Source organism: Colius striatus, chromosome 11 (genome assembly GCF_028858725.1).
Source record: "Colius striatus isolate bColStr4 chromosome 11, bColStr4.1.hap1, whole genome shotgun sequence".
In the NCBI taxonomy this organism is placed as follows: Eukaryota; Metazoa; Chordata; class Aves; order Coliiformes; family Coliidae; genus Colius; species Colius striatus.
The window spans coordinates 17,516,475-17,535,474 of record NC_084769.1 but is presented as its reverse complement, the minus strand read 5'-3'; the positions used below and the strand labels follow the sequence as shown (position 1 = coordinate 17,535,474).

At 59.1% G+C, this 19,000-nt stretch overlaps 1 protein-coding gene across 12 annotated transcripts in view; it reads left to right on the top strand.

Annotated features, from left to right (window-relative positions):
* The window catches only part of TNS1 (tensin 1), a 65,957-nt gene that overhangs the window by 16,995 nt on the left and 29,962 nt on the right, over window positions 1-19,000 (top strand). For 9 of the 12 annotated variants that reach the window (XM_062004726.1, XM_062004725.1, XM_062004720.1 and 6 more), the window contains 14 exons: window positions 2,294-2,332; window positions 4,439-4,480; window positions 7,207-7,256; window positions 7,923-8,091; window positions 8,447-8,497; window positions 8,995-9,117; window positions 9,403-9,467; window positions 9,589-9,672; window positions 9,785-9,897; window positions 10,551-10,611; window positions 11,817-11,892; window positions 12,049-12,178; window positions 12,556-12,621; window positions 13,121-13,282. In XM_062004726.1, coding sequence (XP_061860710.1) covers window positions 2,294-2,332; window positions 4,439-4,480; window positions 7,207-7,256; window positions 7,923-8,091; window positions 8,447-8,497; window positions 8,995-9,117; window positions 9,403-9,467; window positions 9,589-9,672; window positions 9,785-9,897; window positions 10,551-10,611; window positions 11,817-11,892; window positions 12,049-12,178; window positions 12,556-12,621; window positions 13,121-13,282 — 1,231 coding nt within the window. Of the gene's footprint in view, window positions 1-2,293; window positions 2,333-4,438; window positions 4,481-5,521; window positions 5,606-7,206; window positions 7,257-7,922; window positions 8,092-8,446; window positions 8,498-8,994; window positions 9,118-9,402; window positions 9,468-9,588; window positions 9,673-9,784; window positions 9,898-10,550; window positions 10,612-11,816; window positions 11,893-12,048; window positions 12,179-12,555; window positions 12,622-13,120; window positions 13,283-19,000 lie in introns of those variants that run through there. The other 3 variants (XM_062004718.1, XM_062004722.1, XM_062004723.1) reach the window with 2 other exon arrangements.

Here is a 19,000-nt window from a genome sequence, read left to right as displayed (position 1 = left end):
TCATCACCGAGTACGTGGTGAATGTCTGCATCCCTCCAGCCTCGCTCAGTGCCTGGGAAACTGTGCCCAAGTCCCAGTGGTTTTCTGGGGTGCAGAGGACAGTGCCAGTGCTGCAGCCTATGGAGTTTTGCAGGGGGAAGGCTCCCATGGGCTACTCTGCCCTGGGGTGGTGTGGCCAGTGGCTGATGAGGGTTTGCCAACCAGGTGTTTGCTTTGGGCTTGAACATCTCGAGGGTATCCAGTTCCTGTAGGGATGGTGACAGCTGGCTATGAGAGAGCAAGCCCATCGCTGCTCTCAAGGGGAAGGCTGCAGCTTGTCCCCAACCCTTTGAGACATCAGAGAGTCCCTACGACTCCTGGCCTCGCTCACTGGGAAGTTGATTTTGCTGCTTGGCAAATATGGGGTCTGAAGGCAGAGACTGGGAGGGCTGTGGCTGCTGGGAGGGCTGGGGCTGCAGCCTGGGGGGCCGTGAGGGACTGGGGGGGTGGGCAGCAGCCCCGCTGCGCCTCGTTCCTTGCATTCCTGGGCAGGGCTGTGAGCTGCGGGGTCGCGGCGGTGGGGGCCGGGCAGCAGGAATGCAAACACCGGAGGGGGGAGAAGAAAGGCCGCTGTGTCTGCTGCAGCGAGGTGAAGCCTGGACAGAGGTGTGCAGGTCCCCCCACCTTTCCCACCCCTCTCTGGATGTGGGAGTCCCTGGGGATGGAGGTAGTGGTGGTCCTTGGAGTTTACTGAGGTCCTATGCCTAGAGATGCTCTCACCAGTCCTGTGGGGCAGGAATGATGCTCCTGCATCCTTGGGTCAGAAGCTGGGTTTCCCTAGGAAGGAGTCTGTTGCCTGGGGCAGGGTCTTCCTTTTTGTTGAACCTGGGGCACAGTTGAGACAAACTTGAGAGAGGGACAAGCTGAAAACAGCATTATGTTCCTGCAGTCCTCGTAAAACTGCCTCTGGGATGAGAGAGTGCCATACAGCCTGGGTTGGTGTCTCCCGTGGATAGGAGGAGCGGTGTCGGGTGAACACAAACCCATATTAGACATCAGAGAACCCATTAGAGTGGATAAATACAACCAGGGGCAGCCTGCTTTTCTCCCTTCTCCAGCCAAAAGAGCATTCGTTGCCTGCAAACTTCCTGGTGCTGACAGCAGAGGCATGGACTCTACCTGTCCATGGGCTCTGTGTGTCCCCCCATTGCTGCCTTGGGAACTGAGGCTGGGCAGGGTCTGAGGGCCCTTGGTTGAGCATCCCCAGGGGAAGAGGAGCGTGTGAGTGTGCAGGGCAGGGTGCAGGGTACGACGCAGCCCTCACCGGCCCGTCCGCAGCGGCTCGCTGCCGGAGAACATTCCAGGGAGGCTGGCGCGGGGCCAGCGCCGCAGGGCAGGGAAAGGGGCCTTTTATGGAAGCGTTTCTGCATTAGAATAAAATCATAATAATAATGCGCAGGGGAAGGGAGCGGGAGGAGGAGGAACAACAACTGCTGAACAAAACAGGGAGGTGGGATAGGGTCAGGCCATGGCCAGGGACGGGGAAGCTCGGGGCATCACCCTGCCGGGTGCTTGGGGCAAATCCTGCTTCTTTTATGGCCTGAGGCAGGGGAGGCTGAGCAGGGTGTGGGGGTTGTCTGTGCTGCCATGGTGGGAGACCAGCCCCTGTGTGCACGTTGACTCAATCTGGGACAAGGCAGGGGATAGCTGTCTGGCTGGGGAGGACGTGGTGGGGTTCAGAGGGGATAAAGTGCCCTGAATCACAGCCTCCCGCTACTGCCGACGTCTGTGGCCACCGTGGGGCTGGGGCAGCTGTTCCTGTTGCCCCTGGCACCCACAGCCAAGGCGCTGCCTCTCCCACCCTGGCGTGCTGTTGCTTCTCGGCCGACTAGGGTGCACGCAAAACCCAAGGTTAATTGTCAGTAATTGCTGCTGGTAATTAAGGTAACAATAGCCGGGCTGTTCAGCTGGCGGCTGCAGGAGCCTCACGAGGCTGTGCTGGGGTTTGTTCCAGGAGCTGCTCTTGGCATTAGGCAGCTGCTGCGCCATGAGCCATGCCATGCTGAGCCATGCTGAGCTCTGAGGACGAGTGGCACCGCTGTGGTTGCCTTGAGCCTGTTCCTCTTACCAGCCTTGACCTCAGGATGCTGCCTGTGGCCATGGGCTGTGTGTGCCCCTGTCACTCCCTTGGGCAGGCACTGGGTTTGCACAGGGCAGGAGTGGGGGTAGATGCTGCCCACCCTGTTCTAATGCCTCTGGGGCTGGGCTGCGGGCTGAAGGGACTAATCTTGGTCCTCTTTCTGCTTCCTTGCAGGCTGTGACCCCTTGCTCCCCCGCTGTCAACTATGAGCTGGTAAGCAAGCCTCCTGTTCTGTGAGCCACGAGTGGCAGGCAGAGCTCTGGGCACACTGAGTGGGTTGGGACATCCAGTTCTGCACTGGGCATGGGGCTTTCTCTGCCCAGGGGCTTTGGGCTGTGAGTGCTTCCCCTAAATCTGCAGAGGTCCTGTGTTGGGGTTAATGGCACCCACTCATTTCAGTGCTGTGTCTCCCAGCATTGCTGGCTGCAGGGTATCCCACCTGTGCGCAGCACGAGTTGGGGCAGCACCGCTATCACGGGACTCCTGGAGCTGGAGCTTTTGGGGAAGAGGAGTTTGTGGGGTTGCTAGGAGGACCAGGCAGATGGGACGTGACCAGCCTGGGCTCTGGAGTCCCCTGGCGCCAAGGACCTCCTTTCCCTAGCCAGAGCTGGGGCGGTTTCTTGCAGGCCTGGAGATGGCTCTACCAGATGTGCCTTTGGCTCAGGACACCCAAGGCCAAGCGTTTGTGGCTTGTGTTATTGTCACCTCCTTCTTTTGTCCCTCCTGGGGACCTTTAATGAGCAGCCAGGGCAACACACAGCCCTTCCCACCTTGTCCTCTCCGGACACAGGGAAAACATCTGGGCGCCTCATCTCCGTTCACCCCGTCCTGGGGAGGATGAGTGCGGGAGCAGCCATGCTCCCTTGCCATGCTGCTCCAGGCTACAGTAGGGTGCCAGGGATGGCACTGGGAATGGGACCGTGCCCAGGGCAGAGGTTTGGGAAGTGTGGCACTGTGGTGCCCACCAAGCAGCATCTTACTGGCAGAGCAGCCCCCTATCCCGTCCCCAGCAAAGCCGTGCCCTTGGCAGCGGGCAGAGCGGGCACGTGGCGACGGGGAGGCTGGCATTGCCTGGGGCTAGCATGGCCGCCCTTCCTTCTTGCTCCGGACTTGTGCCAAGGCTTGCTGGGGCAGGCGCCGAGGAGAGAGGCCCTGGCAGGGTTTCAGCTCCAGGCTCGGCAGCCTGGAAATGCCAGGGTGGCCATGCCCCACGCGAGGCCCTGGGCTGGGCACCCAGTAGCTGGGCAGGGGTCTCACCTGAAAAGTGAGATTCAGGGAGGGCCCCTTGCAAGCTCCTGAGGGCAGGATGGAGTGGGAGCAGAGTGTGCTGCCCGCCCCCGGGCCCCGCGGTAGTTATCTGCCCTGGGTTTAATCTCTGCCCACACCCCCCCGCCCCTGCCAGCCTCCTCGGGCACTTATCACCAGCAAAAACATGTTGGCTGCGAGCTGGGACCGTTACTGTGGCTTTGATAGGAAATTGAAAGCCCTGTCCCCTGGCTGGAAATGGCAGCCCTAGCCCTGCTGCCAGTGTCGGAGCAGCTTGCTCTCGGGGATTTTCTCCGTACCCCTGGACCAAAGACCCCCACAAACTTCCCAGCTGGATCCCTTGGCTGTGCCACCCCCAGCCAGCTGTGGCCAGGCAGAGGTATCTGTCCCCTGCTCCCTATATTGGAGGTCCAGACATTCTTCCCCACTCTGGGGAAGTTAATTCCCATTGCCAGCCCCTTTCAAAGCTCTCTGTGGACTCCAGTGGTGTGTCACCAAAATGTGCTCCTTTGTTGAGCATCTTGGACCCCCACTCTGCCCCTGCTGAGTCCTTGGTCACCCTGCTCCATGGGGCTGAGTTTATCTTGGGGAGCTGGGCCTGTTGGTGGCTGGTGGCCAGGCTGGGTGTGGGGCTCACCCCGTTGTTTACCTCCTGGCTGTGGGGTCTGGCTGTGGAGGATGTGGATGGGATCACAGAGATGTGGGGGGCAGCGGGTGCAGGGGTCAACCAAGGGCTCTCTCTCCTTGCCAGTGGCCCTGCTCGGTGGAGGGCTGCCAGGAGGCAGGACGGCAGTGCCCTCGGTACCCCAGCGTTGTCCTGGCTCTGTGCTTGGGTTTCGAGGGATTCCCCACCTTTAGGAAGAGTGACCACGGCCATGCTGGTGGGCAGGGAAGGAAACAGGACTGCAGCACGTTTCCGAGGAAGGGCCAGGAATAGCTGGGGGGAACTTTTGACCCCAGCTCCTGCTCTGTGTGCATGCTTTTCTCTCAAGCTCTCTCCTTCTCTCTCGCTTGCCTTTTTCTCACTCTCCCCTCTCTCCTGCCCGCCTGCAGCCATCCCCAGGGGAGAGCATCACGAAGCAGGTAGACGCTCTGGTAAGTGCTACCAGTTGTGGAGGCTGATCACTGCCTCGAGCCCTACCAAAGGGTCACTTGTGCTGCAAACATTCCCCCTTGCCCCACCAAAATCCCTCAGTCTGGGATAGCCCCCATAACATACCTGTGCCCCTCCAGCCTTCCCTCCCTGCCAACCAAGATTGTGATGGCCCTGCCAAAGGCCAAGTGAGGTGCCTAGGGTCAGTGGCAGAGGCAGTGGTGGAGCCCAGTGGAGGGAGAACTGGGGCTTTTGCTGCAAAGCCGGCTTTCCTGTCCTGGAGCTGGGGATATGTTATTTAATCTGTGGACATGGAATTGCTAAGACAGTGTAGACAAACGCAGTGCCAAAGTCAACGCGGACAGCTTCCCCTTACCCGCAGCCCGCTTGCTGGCTGCCCTGCACGCTGAGGCTGGGACCCCATGGATGGAGGCAGAGCTGCTCCTGTGAGGAAGAGGGTGAAAGCCTTCCTCACCTGGGGGCTGGCTTTGCCCCATCCCTTCAGGTGTCCAGGACACGTTTCCAACCCCTCTCCAAACTGGAGAAAGAGCATTCACAGCTAGAAAATTCCATTGGGCTAGTCAGGAGCCCTCTTTGCTGCTTTTGTTCTCTTTTGGGGAAGTTCCCTGATATTTCTGCAGCCTTTCTCATGCCTCACATCACCCTTTCCGAGCAGAAGGGATCTGTGGGTTTCAGATGCTGCCGAGCCAGCCTGAGGCTGAGAGGTGGATGCTTGATGGGGCTGGCAGCGGGGTCTTCGACCCAACATGACTGAGACCATCCTATCCTGTGCTGGGCTGGCACATACTGGTTTGGCCAACGTCTCTGCCCCAGAGGGGACTTCAGTAGGGTCTCTCTGCCTGGCAGCGGGCAGGAGTGTTTAATAACATGAACTCTTATCAGTGGATTGTGGGCTGACTCTCCCTTGTGCAAGGGCTGGTGGCAGTGACAGCAGCGCGGCTGCGGTTAGATCAGGGGGACCGAGACAGAGCTGGGGGGCTCCTGCCGGGACAGGGGATGCTGGAGGGCCCTGGCCACGGGCAACTGCTCCCCCAGGCCAGGAGGGGGCCAGGAGCAGACCTGTCATGCCATGGAAATGGATTATCAAGGGGCTCACGACTGTCAAGGTATGGAGAGGGAGAGGGGCTCTGGCATCCCGGTCTTGCTCACCCTCTCGTGCCTCAATTTCCCCAGGCAGGAGAGGGGAGTGGGTCCTGGTTGCTGCATATCAGCTCCTCTGTTGGGCAAGGCAGCGTTTTGGGAGGCTGCTGCAGCCAGGTGGGGTGATGGGCCAAAGGGGCTCCCCATGGCTGTTGAGTGCAGGTTGGCAAATACAGACATCTACTATGAAGGTTTGGGGCAGAGCAGAGCCCACTGTGGGGATTCCATCCTAGTCACTGGTGGGTGACGCAGGGACAAACCCATACTCGGGTTCCAGCTTCCCTGGGCTCTGCTATGGGTGAGTACACTCACACAGGCTCTGCCCAGGGAAGGTTTAACCTCCTTTTTTTGCTACATTTTACCTCCTCCTTTTCCCCAAGCGATGCTGGGGGCTTTCTGGGGTGAGCAAATAGCTCGGCGCACCCTGAGGAGCACCTGAGGGTGTTAATCTCTGCAGCCTACACACCACCAGGCACTCGGGCAGGGCTGCTGCCTCCTGGAGTGGCTTTGGCTGGGAGGTGAGACTGTTGTCCCTGGGCCCCACAGGCTGCTGAGCCCAGCTCTGCTCCATCGGCCAGCCTGACCTTGAAAGCGGGACGCGAGGCTGATGGAGGGTGACGGCAGCTGCCCGCGGGAGCAGCCTTGGGACTGTGCTGGCTGGAAGATGGCAGGTGAAGGGTGACAGGGAAACCTCTCCCACCTTGTCCCATCGCCTCTGGCATGCCAGTTGTGGAGTGTTGCAGCCACGAGGAGGGTGGCAGGAGGTCCTGCGACTCCAAGGACAAAAGGGTCATCCCTGATGTCCATCTCTTGTTTCTGGGTCCTTCCCCCTTCCAGGGACTTGGGACATGCTGCCTGCCTGAGATGAGTTTTTAAATGACTCGTGCTTATTAGCTAGAGATACTAAAACTAATGAGGTGTGAGTGTGTTTTGCCTTAGCGGTTTTTTTTGGAAACCCTGCTTTGTTTTTCGGCTGAGGTCATGAAGTCACCGTGCAAACCGGCTGCAGATGAAATTCTTGAGGCCGGAGAACATGCATAAATAGAAGTTTCCTGCTCCGAGAGCTCAAACATTTCCTCTCGGCGCTGGGCTCTGTGGAGCTGGGGCCAAAGCAAACCGTGGTGCCTGGCTGGCTCTGTGCCGCACCGTGCTTGGGCAGCGAACCTGCCCTGCTCCAGGCAGGACCAAGGCCTCTCGGTCCTGCCAGGTGTGTGCCCGTGGCCTGGCTGAGGGCGGAAGGGCTTGGGACGTTCCTGAAGGCTATTTCCTTGCCCACAGCATCCTCCTCAAAGCTCCCGTGAGACTGACACGCAGTGCTTGTAGTGGCTGGTGACAGCTGTGCTGAGGATTGTGGGAGCTGGGTTTTGGGAGGGTGACTGGTGCCGTTGGGATGCTTAGTGGGTGGGATTTGAAGGCAACGATGTTTTGGGGGTGTTGCAGTGTGGAGTGCATGGCGGTGGGGGTGGGATGCTCCGGCAGCACTGTCACACCTGGTTCTAGCAGGGCCCCTGTGCTTGCTGCAGGCTGGGTCAGGGCAGTAACTGGCTTTCCCCCTCTTATTCTTTAGGATGCCACAAAATCCCCCAGAAGCGGACAGTCACGCCGCAAAACATCCAGGTAGATGCCTCAATTTCCCCTTCTGGTGACCCTCTCTGCTCAATCTGAACCTCTGCCCCTGTCAACACATTGCTTCTCCAGGTGTGCTACATCTGGCAGATGCTCCCCATGAAGAGGACGTAGGGGTTAGGACCCACTATCCCCAGCTTGGGCTCACCAAGACATCCAACAGGGCTAGGAGCAGGGGAAAGAATCACAGAGTCTTAAGGGTTGGAAGGGACCTCGAAAGTTCATCTAGTCCAACGCCCTTGCCAGAGCAGGACCACCTAGAGTAGATCACACACACAGGGACTTGTCCAGGTGGGTTTTGAATGTCTCCAGAGAAGGAGACTTCACAACCCATTTGGGCAGCCTGTTCCAGTGCTTTCTCATCCTCACAGTGAAGAAATTCTTCCTTGCATTTCTTTGGAACCTCTTGTGTTCCAGTTTATACTCATTGCCCCTTGTCCTATCGTTGGCTATCATTGAGAAGAGCCTGGTTACGTCCTCCTGACACTCACCCTTTACATATTTGTAAACATTAATGAGGCTGCAGGCATCCCTGCTGCTGTGTTCCCACGTGTCCCAGCCCCTCTTGCCTCACCCCAGGAGCCATGCAGGATGGGGAAGGGTCACTGCATCTCCTCCCCACTCTGTGTTCTGATGGCAGTTCTCTCCCTTGCCCAGGAGCGTGAGCCTGACAGCCATGGAGAGCAGCTGTGAGCTGGACCTGGTGTACATCACAGAGCGGATCATTGCCGTCTCCTACCCCAGCGCGGCCGAGGAGCAGAGCTTCTGCAGCAACCTCCGGGAGGTGGCCCACATGCTCAAGTCCAAGCATGGCGACAACTACGTGGTGAGGGGCACAGCTGGGACCCCTTCGGGCTGGGGAAGGGGCTGGAGTGTGCAGGCCCTAGGGATGGAGTGCTGCATCCTTGCCTCTGGCTGGGCCTGACTTTGGTGAGGTGGGTCTTTGCACCGAGGCAGATGGATTTTTTTTCTTCCTTGTAGCTTTCCAATCCCTTTTGCCTTGCCTCCTCCCTGGGAGCTTTTGACCATTGTGTTGCCCTGTGGCAAGGTGTTACTTGGGTTAATATGTTTGGGGAAGCTTCTCACCGGGGATTTGGGGAGGCTGTGACGTGAATAAGAGGTGGGGGTTGGCACTGACGGAGGAAGGTGTCCCCTTACTATGTCTTTACTCTTCCTTGAAGCTTTTCAACCTCTCTGAGCGGAGACATGATATCAGCAAACTTCACCCCAAGGTGAGTTACAGATGTGGGGAGCTGAGGGGCTCAGGCAGGGCTATCTGTGGGAGCAGCTCCATGCTGCAAATTGCTTTGGAGAAAACAGACGCCTTTTCTATCCCACCCAGCTGGTGGAGGAGCAGGGGAGGGAAAACCCTGGGACTTCCCAATGGTTTTGTGTGGTCTCAGCTTTATCACTGGCCCCATCCCTGGCTTGAGCCTGGCTATTGGGGCCACGTGCCTAAGGCATCATCCTCATCTCTGTGAACATGAGGGAGCTCTGGGGCAGCTGATCTGAGTCACCCAGATGGGGCAGAGATCTGGGACTCTGATGGCCTCCCCAGGGCAGGGGTCTGGGCAGTGGGTTGCAGGGTTTGAGGAGAGGCTGGCAGGGGCATGTCAGGGCAAAGTGTTTGTTCCCACCATTGGTATGTGTCCTGGGTCGGCTGAGGACTGCAGAGAGGGTAGAGCCTGACATGGAAGTAACCCTTGCCTGTTCCCCACCCCCCACCCAGGTGCTGGATTTTGGGTGGCCTGATCTACACACCCCAGCGCTGGAGAAGATCTGCAGCATTTGCAAAGCCATGGACACGTGGCTCAACGCAGCAGCACACAATGTGGTCGTGCTGCACAACAAGGTGGGCTTGACTCTGTCCCTGAGGCACCCAGCAATGGGGGCTGAGGGGTGCTGGGGAGCTGCAAGGATGGGGCTGAGCAGCCTCAGAAGCTGGAGGGCACAGGGAATGCGGTGGTTTGCGGCCTGGGGTGTGTGTAGGTGTTGACACATGTGTGCACTGGTGTGTGTGTGGCTTGGTGTGTGTGTGCAGGGACCAGTGGGTGCCTTCATGTGTGTGAGGTGGCCATGCTTGGGTTCTCTCAGGCACTGCTACCCCCATGACACCCCTTCTGTGGTGTGCCCGCAGGGGAATCGTGGCCGGCTGGGGGTGGTGGTGGCTGCTTACCTGCACTACAGCAACATTTCAGCCAGGTGAGAGGGACTTGTGGTCCTGGGGTGGCCCTGGGGTCTGTTGCCAACCTCCATCCCGGCAGTGCCAGGGAGCTGGTGCTGATGCTTTCCTTCAGCCTCCTCTGCCCTTCCGTCCCTGCAGTGCTGACCAGGCCCTGGACAGGTTTGCCATGAAACGCTTCTACGAGGACAAAGTGGTGCCGGTGGGACAGCCATCCCAGAAGAGGTGGGTCCCAGCATACTTTTTGCCCCTGTGGACAAGGTGGTAGGGTGCAGGGGTACCAAGGGGGGTTGTTCTGCTGTGGGTCCTGCCCCTGAGCTGCTTGTTCACTCTCTAGGTACATCCACTACTTCAGTGGGCTGCTGTCCGGCAGCATCAAGATGAACAACAAGCCCCTTTTCCTCCACCACGTCATCATGCACGGCATCCCCAACTTTGAGTCCAAAGGCGGTAGGTGCCTCCCACGCCTTCCCCTAGCCCAGCTTCCCCCGCACACACCACTGCCCTATGCTGCCTGGCCAGGCTTGCTTTCTCCTTGGGGGATATTTTCCACAGTTCCCTTGGCAGTTTGAGTTTCTCTTTCCCTCTCAGTGACTGTTCACTGTAGGGGGATGCAGCCCTTTTCCTGCAGAGGATGCTCTCAAGGACTGCTCGCCCTGTGCAGGGCTCCTGGGGCTGGGCCCTAACCCAGGCTATGGGGTGACAAGCCATTTTCTGATCCTTTTTGGAGGATGGCACTCAATCAGTGTTGGGAGTTGGGATGTAGCACCGGGGCCTGGTGCTGGTAACTGGAAGTGATCCCTCTGTCAGAGACCCTCATCCCCATCATCCCACCTCCGTCCCCAGCCCAGTGCTTTCCCTAGGTCCTACAGATCCCACATTGGGCTCCAAGGGCTTTCCCCCTTTCCCACTCACTCTGGAGCATCCCTTTGTGCCCATGCCAGAGGTTGCCCGTGGTCAATGCGTGCTGGCCGGGGTGGGGAGCGGCTGTTTGCCTTGGCTCCCTGTTTGGATTTCTGCCCCGTGACTAATGCCTGCCCCGGCCCCTCCGCCCTGCCGCCTAACAGCAGCGTGTCTTCTCTCCCCGCCTTTATGTCTTCCAGGTTGTCGGCCCTTCCTGAAAATCTACCAGGCCATGCAGCCCGTCTACACTTCGGGGATCTAGTAACTATCTCCTTGCTGTGGGGCTTCCCTCCTCCCTGGCAGGGGGGTGCTTGGCAAGCAAAGGGGAGATGGATGGGGTCAAGGCCAAGTCCCCAGCCATCCCGTGCCCTGTGCTTAGTCTGTCTGTGATCCAGGTCACTGAAAAAAAGAGGTTTCCTTTTCCTCGGAGGTGGTAACTGACTATACTGGGCCATACTGGGCCCTTCTGCTGGGAGGGCTGTAGTGATCCTGCATATCAGCAGAGGGAGCCTGGGGCTGTACAGAGCCTGGGGCTGGGTGTCCCCAGACATGAGGAGCTGGGACAGCCATGGGAACACCTCCCTGGGAGATGGAGGCATTTCTCCTCTCTCTGCCAAAAGAGTTGCTTTTCCTGCCCAGATTAGTTCTAAAAGCCCTCTTTCTTCCCCCTAGAAAACAGTTTCCACCCAACTTTAACCTCCTCACGATTTATCGAGACATCATTTTCCACTCCTGCTCCTGGGAGCAGGCGTTGGCCAAGGCAAAGGAGAAGCCAGTTTCTCCAGCTGCCCAGATGCTCTGCTGGGGCCACATCCCAGCCTGGGACTCTCAGCTCCTGGCCCTACAGGAGAGAGCAGAGCCCATCTCACCTCTCTGGGCAGCCGGATGTCCCCGTTAGCTGAGATTTACTGCTGCCCCAGCCTCGCCCTGCAGCTTTTAATAGGCTGTTTATGGGGCACCCGTAATAAGCTCCAGGTTTGTCTTGCCCGTGAAATCCAATTCTTCTTTCCCTTTGTCCCCCCAACTGCTGCTGCCACTGCTTGGAGGCAGCCCCAGGGAGGGGAGGGCAGAGCTTCTGGCAGGGAAACTGAGGCAAGGAGAAGAGCCTTCCCTGAGAGCTCTCCCTCTATATCCCGTGCCCTACTTGACTCACAGGAGCTGGGAGGATGTCTGGTAGCCCAGCCTCAACTCTCAGACCCTGGTCAAACCCTCCCTCACAGGACTTTTAGCATCTTCATTGAGCTGGACCTCAGTTTCCCCTTGCTGTCCTCCTCCCTCTGGGAACAGATGCCCTTTGGGGTGTGGGACAGGACCCTTCTCTGTCTCCAAGAGGGCCAGCTCTGTGCTTTGCGCCTCTTCTGGCTGGCTTTGGGTGGAAGGGGCTGGTTATCTGGTTGAGGTGGTGATGGCGGCTCCAGAGGGACTCTGCACAACAGCTCACATCCTCCCACCATCCCTCTCTCCAGCAACGTGCAAGGAGACAGCCAGACAGGCATCTGCATCACCATCGAGCCTGGCTTACTCCTCAAAGGCGATATCTTGGTAAGGAGCCTTGCCTCAGCCCTTGTGTGAGGAGCAGCTGGGGAAGGGGTGATCCTTGTGCCTTGAGACCCTCCCCTTCCCCCTTGCTCAACTCTGGGGACTTGTCCCCACTGACGACCTGTCCCCACTGATGGCCTGTCCCCACTCCCCTTGCAGCTCAAGTGTTACCACAAGAAGTTCCGCAGCCCAACTCGTGACGTCATTTTCCGCGTGCAGTTCCACACGTGCGCCGTGCATGACCTTGATGTTGTCTTTGGCAAGGAGGACCTGGACGAAGCCTTCAGAGGTAACCGCCCCAGCACCTCCCCAGTCCACGCTCCCTCCTCCTACTATTCCTTCAGACGCTACTTCCGTCACGGGGACATCTGAATGCCTACCCCAAATCCCCGCCCTGACGAAGCAGGGCACCCCTGCACCCCCTACAGGGTGCAGTGCTGCTTGGGGACCGGTGACAGCAGCATCCCCTCACTGCCCGAGCTGGTACTGGTGCAGAGAGGCCATCTTGGGGCTGTTTCGGGGGCTGAGATGCACTGCGCAGTGCTGGGATATCCCCTGCCAGCTCCTGGCCCTGCGCTGGTCTGGGGACATGTTTGGGGTGGCTGTCTGAGTGCTGTTGGGGGAATGGATGGAGATGATCCCATTGCTGTGCTCTCTCCCTGCCAGATGACCGCTTCCCTGAGTATGGGAAGGTGGAGTTCGTGTTCTCCTATGGCCCTGAGAAGATCCAAGGTATTGCTGGCTCACTGTCGCGGGGCTTTGGAGCAGGATGTTGGCTCCTTTCCTTCTCACCAGCTTCTAGCCCCTGCTGCCTCCCTTGCCACCTCCTCCTTCCCCGTTTGCAGTCTCTTTGTCACCAGGGTGGGATACTGATCTAGGAGCACCCATAGGTGCCCTGTCACCCTGTTTCTCCTCCCCAGGAAGCTACTCTCTGCAGCACTTGCTGGTCCAGGAGGGAAGGAGAGAGTGCTTGGGAATGGAGGACCTGCTGTCAGTTGCCTGCCTGTCCTTAGGCAGAGCCAAAAACCCCAGCCAGCCTCATACTCATTCTTTGTGGGTCTTGTTGTACATCCATCTCTCTTGGTACCTCTGTTTCCTACATGACTTCCCTTCCCTTGCCCCACAGCTCCTGCCTTTTTTCCCTTACCTGCACTTTCTCTCCATCCCCTCCCCCTGTCCTGCCTGCGCTGACTCCATCATCACCCTGACTGACCATCCTGCCTCTTCCCAGGCATGGAGCACCTGGAGAATGGGCCCAGCGTTTCTGTGGACTACAACACATCTGACCCTCTCATCCGGTGGGACTCCTACGAGAACTTCAGCACCCAGCGTGAGGACGGTGCAGAGGGCACCTGGACTGAGCCGCCCCTGCCCGGCAAGCAGCTGGAGAAAGGTTAGGCCTCACGGGCGGTCGGTGGCCAAAGCGTCCCCGCGGGAATCCCCCTCACCCCTGGGAAGGGGACGCTGGAGGACGGCAGAGCTGGGAGCAGGGAGGAGTGCACCAGGGAATGGCAGAGGAGGATCTCGTGGACTTTCCCTCCTGCTGTGGTACCAGACTGCTCACTCTCTGGGTTTGGTTTTGGTGCTTTTGCTTTCAAAATCCTGTTTGCACAGAGCAGGGTCCAGTCCCGGTTTATGCCCCACAGCTTTGGGAACCTGACTCTATCAGAAGCAGGACGTAAGCAGGGGATCATTAGATGTCCCAGCTCCTTTCTCACAGCACAAGCATGCCTCAGCTGTGCCTCAGTTTCCCGTGGGAGACTGAGGATGCCTCACTGGCCCCAGGGGGTCCACACTGTTGGTTGGAGCTGGGAACCCCCTCCCTTGAGCGTGCATTTGGATGCAGTGAGTCGGCCACCCTGGCCTGCTTGGCAGGAACAGGCAGTGTTTGTGTGTCAGAGGGTGGTGGGCCCCTGTCCCGCTGGCCAGGCCACTTGTGACCAAGCAGATGGCCGAGTTTTCCTGGCCCAGGCTGGACAGGCATTTCCAGAGCAGGGACAGCTGCGGTCCCCCATGTCCCTGAAGGTCACCGGCTGCTCTGAGTGGGAGTTATGGGTGTCTGGGCTCACTGGGGAGCACGGGGGCTCTGAGTGTCTGAGGCGGGGCAAGGAGGTCTCTGCCCATGCTGGGGACATGGGGCCGGACCCAGGGCAGCTGCATGGATCTGGCACGGGCACCTGCCTTGGCACGGGGCTGTAAACAGACAACTCGTGACAGGAGGGCTCAGCTATGCAGCAGGGAGCTGGGAGGGGGATGTGTGTGTCCCCTCTGTGAGCTCTGACCATGGCTATGCCCCTGCCCCGAGCTGGCAGGACTGACTGGCGGCCCCCTCCTGCCTGCAGACACCTCAGTGCCTCAGTGCACATGTGCACATGTGTTCCCCTCTGCTCCCCCTGCCCCTGGGACAGAGCCACTGCACCCCCAGCACCTTGGAGGACTGTAGAGGTACCCCAGGGCTTCTCTCCATCCCCTCCTGGGGGATTGAGGCTGTGAAGGTCCCTCCATATGCTGTCTGAGCCATCCAGTGATGGGGAGTGAAGGCACCTTGGATTTGCAAACAGTTCCCTGGTTTAGGGATGAGCTGGGACTGCTGGAGGGTGAAGCTACAGGCAGGAGGCTGCCCTCTGACCCGTGCCAGTACAGGCAGCTGCAAGATAGCCCATCTATAGGGCGTTTCGTCCCATGGCACCTTGAGCAGTGGTGGGCAAGATCCAGCTTGGGGGGACTCCCATCTTCCCTCTCTGTAGGCACCTTCCCTCTTCTCCAGCCTGCCCCAGGCCAGGATGAGGACCCTGGTGTCCGGCTGTGCAAGGGGGGGTCCCTGTTTATGGTTGTTCTCGCCTTATTTGGTCAGGGAATTGCACGCCACATTTTTGGCACCACCAGGCGTGAGCAAGCAGGCGGCCGAGGGCGGAGGGGGGTGAGGCTGGCACCAGGACCTGCACTGGGGTAGGATCAGCCACTGCTCCTCGTCCCTGCCACTGCCTAACCCTCCTGCTCAGTGAAGGCTCCCCGCGGACTGCCAGGATCAGGATCAGGATTGGGATCAGGATTGGGATCTGGATTGAGATCGCCTGCCAAACGGTGGGTCCCTCGGCCTCTGCCGGCCACAGCCGCTCTTGGTGGAGCTGGATGCCCTTTCTCTTTGTCTCAGCACGGGGCACCTATTTTGGCTGGGGACGTGCCTGACAGGGTGGGATGACTCCATGAAACTCTGAAGCTGGAGGGGGAAGTGGATGTCTGGGGATTGTGGCTGTCCTGATGCTCCCTTCACCTCCACTGTGCTTATCCATGGGGGCTTGGGGAAGGGGCAGTTGAGTCACAGCAAGATCGCTGGCTGACCAAGCTCTCAGGGCATGGGAGGGGGATCTAGACCCCTACATCTTGCTATCTGGCTGAGGGGACCCTGCTGGGTCCAATGGTCAGGAACTGCTCTGCGAATCATCTCCATGGCACAGACTGGCCCTGTCAGCGAACTCACCCTTCTGCCTTACACAGGCAGAATCCTGGCTGCCCACTGAGCTCGGGCTGCCCTGTGGTCCTTAGCAAGGCTGGAGTACACTGGGATACCCCTACAGCTCTGTCCCTCTGCCTGTCGTCTGTCCTCATGTGGTGTGAGGCAGGCAAATGGCTCTGACTGCCTCCCTTCCTCATCCTTGGAGGGACTTTGGGGTCAGTGCTGGCTGTGTGGTGGGTTCCTGCTGCAGTCCCCGTGGCTGTTGGTTGACTGAGAGAGTGTTTGTAAGCTGAAGAGTGGTGAAGGTAGGCTTCTTCCTTTGGCTGTTTTTGAGGTGTGGTTGTTTTTCATCCAAGGTGGGTGAAAGATGTTTTGCCAGCAGCATGGTGGCAATCCTTAGGGGGCCAGGCTGGCTCCGGTGTGGCAGGAGGAGACCTGCAGTTGGATATGGCACTGCTGGGTTTTCAGCTTCTTGGAGGATCGCTGCAGAGAAATTTTTGGGGTGCTGCAGAGGCAGGTGGGTAAATCTGGATGGACAACATCTGTGGCCTGGTTGACTTTTGCTGAAAAAACCCACATTGCTAATGGAGAACAGAGTGCTGGGGCTGGCACAGAGATAGTTGTTACCAGGGTCTGGGTGTGTGACTGTGGTGGGGGGGCCACCAGGCTCTGCCATCCTGGGACAGTGACACAATGCAAAAGGGCTGGGCATGTGTCCCTGACCCTGTAACAACTGGCCCTTGGAGCCACTCTGGCTGCTGGGATGCACTCAGCATCCCCCACCCCTCCCCACATCCCACCTCTGTACCATCCCCATCCCCTGTGCGGGCTGGCCCTGCCCACCTCCCCTTTTTACTGGGACTGAAAGGGGGGTGGCTGGGTCCTGGCCAAATCCAACATCTGCGGGAGACTTGCTAAATCCCCACCTGAGTCATGGTTCTGGCACGGTACGCCGCTGCAGCTCAGCCCTGAACGCAGGACAGGGCTGGTCAGGGTGGGGAGTGGGGTGCGCATCTGGGGATGAGAGGTCATAGCAGAGCCTGAACCCTATGTGGAAAAGGTTGGGGGGTCCCAGAGCATCCCCTAAAATCAAGCTGCAGGCTGACCCTGCACTTCACTGTGGGACAGCAAGCTGTCATCCGTTGGTCCCCCAGGAGGGTGGGCATCTTGGGCAGTACATCTTCCATAGCGGGGTCAAATCCTGCCCAGCTTCTCTGAGGCTGAGGCTGCCCAGGAGGGTGAGCCAGGCTGTGCAGAGGCAGAGAGCCAAATGGGCCAGGCCAGAGCTGTTAAATCCATCGCTGGAGCTGCCGGCGAGCTGCTGCTCTCCCCCTGCGGCTGGATCCATCCCCTGGCCTGGCTCGGCAGGGAGGGGAGCCGCTGGCTCTCTTTTCGCCTTCGCCAGCTGACTAAAGCTGAAGGAATCTACTTCCCCCTCCTCATCCCTCCCCTCTCCACCACTCTGCTCGGGCCGCAGCAAGGTAAGGGCTTGACGGGGCAGGCATTTTAGGGGGCAGCAGGGGCCCAGCTGGGCTGGTTAGGGATCTACAGGGACTGTTTCCCCCTTGCTTCTGGGCTTTTTTTTGTTTCCCATGGGAGAAATGCTGAACCATCCACGGGCTTGGCTAGACATTTTGACTGGAGTGTGGCTGCTCCCAGGGCAGGGGCTGTCCTCTGACCTGGTATTTGGGATTGTGATGTGGGGGGAGTGATGGGGTTTGGTCCAGTTGGGACTATGAACCAGACAAGGATGAGATTCAGGGAGAGAGGGATGGGCTGGTGGCTTCTCTTCTCCCTTTAAATTGTCCTTGAAGTCAAAACCTGCTGGGCTATCCCCAGGCAGCTGGGCTGGAGTGGGGAGCAGTCAGCCCTGCCCTCCCCATGGGCTGTGCACAGCCACAGAGCTGGGCACAGAGAAGCAAGACAACCTCGAGGGTTTTGGGAGGATGCTGTCTTGGTGTGTGCCACTATCTGGGAGCAGACGGGGCTGTGAGTCAGGGGCCTGGCTGGAAACACAGCTCTCATCCCCTGCTGTCATCTGCGGGGGTGTGGGAAATGCACCATTTTGGGCTTTGGAGTGGAGGGAGCCTTACAGGCATTGTTCTCAGTATGTCAGGTTGTTGAGGAGGAGAGGCTTGAGCATGGATTCAGAGACCCGGGTACAGAATGGGCTCATCATCACCTGGACCAGTGAATTGGCAGCACCATCCTAGCATGGATTGTGCCTGGGATGGAGCAGTGGGGTTGTAGGTGGCTCTGGGATGGGCAGGATCGATGCTGTGCCTCCTGCCACGAGACAGGGCAGAACATGCCATCCCAAAACCAGGGCTGGCATGTCCATGTTGTGTCACGGCACTGGCAGGGCAGGGAAAGGGGGTTATGGAAGGGATTTGGTGCTGGCGGAGATGGCTCGGGCATGGTGGCTTTCCAGCCCCCTTTGGCTGCATCTTTATTTGAGAAAGAGGAACTCAAGTCTCTAGCTTGGGTTTGCAGATGCAGCTAGGTCCCGGCATCAGGTGTGGCCTGAAAGGACATCCCCACCCCAAATGTGTCACAGCTTTTTGGGGAGATGTGTAATGTGTGCGCTGCGGCGCTGGGCAGGGCTGGGGATGGTGTCTCAGGCAGTGGAGGGGGGATACCGCAGCTGGGCGATGCTCAGCACCCACTGCAGGGTGGGTAGGCTGTCCAAGCTGTCCGTCCGTCCGTCCGTCCGTCCGTCTGTCCGTCTGTCCGTCCTGTCCTGCCTAGGAAACAGTTAACACGGCGCGCAGCCCTGCCTGTGGAGGAAGTAGTTAATATTCATAGCCAGGAGCTGTCTGTCCTGTAGTCCTCCCTCAGTGGCTCTCACCCTCCGCACACCTCGCTGGGGTTAACCCGGGCTGGGGCTTCGGTTTGGGCGGCCCCCGCCACCCTCCCTCTCGCCTTCTCCTCCCGCTCCTCCCTGTGCGGTCCGGTCCGGGGCGGAGGGGAGACCAGGCGCTCCCGGCGCTCCCCCCGCCGCCTGCGCTGCTGCCTTCCTCTCCTCCATCCTCCTCTCGGCCGCCCCGTACGTGTTGTCTTTGGGATATTCTGTGTTTTTGGGGTGTCCCGGGGGTGTCTGAGCACCGCTGCCGTGGGGTGCCCCTCTCGCTGGCCCCGCCGGGGAGGGAATAGCTCCCTCCGAGAGAGGGAAAGCAAAGCCAAAGGGACACACGCCAACCAAAGACACAGCTCAAGGACCGTCGGCTCCTGTCCTGGACAGACGGACAGACGGAGCCGGCTGCCGACGCCATCCGAGCTGCCACCGTACCGGGTTCCCCTAGGAGGCTCTGGTGCTGGAAGGGGCGAAGGAAAGGGATTTTGCCACCCGTTCCTTCTCTCCACTTGGGATTGTTTCTTCCCCATCCTCTTTGGTAAGTTTTGACTTTTCGATGGGGGAAAGGGTGGGAGATGGGTGAGGAATTCATGGCCCTGATGACCCAGGACTCAGGGGCTGGGGTTACTTGCCATCATATCTGGGCACAGGATGAAACCAGAGCTGGGGAGCTGAGCTCTTCCCCATGGGGCTCAGCCCACATCCCTCATCCTGCAAAGGGTCCTGGGACCCTGAGATTATCCCTCCTGGCTGATGCTCCAGAGATGCCCTGGGTCCAGGGCTCTGGGTGGTGGGGAGCA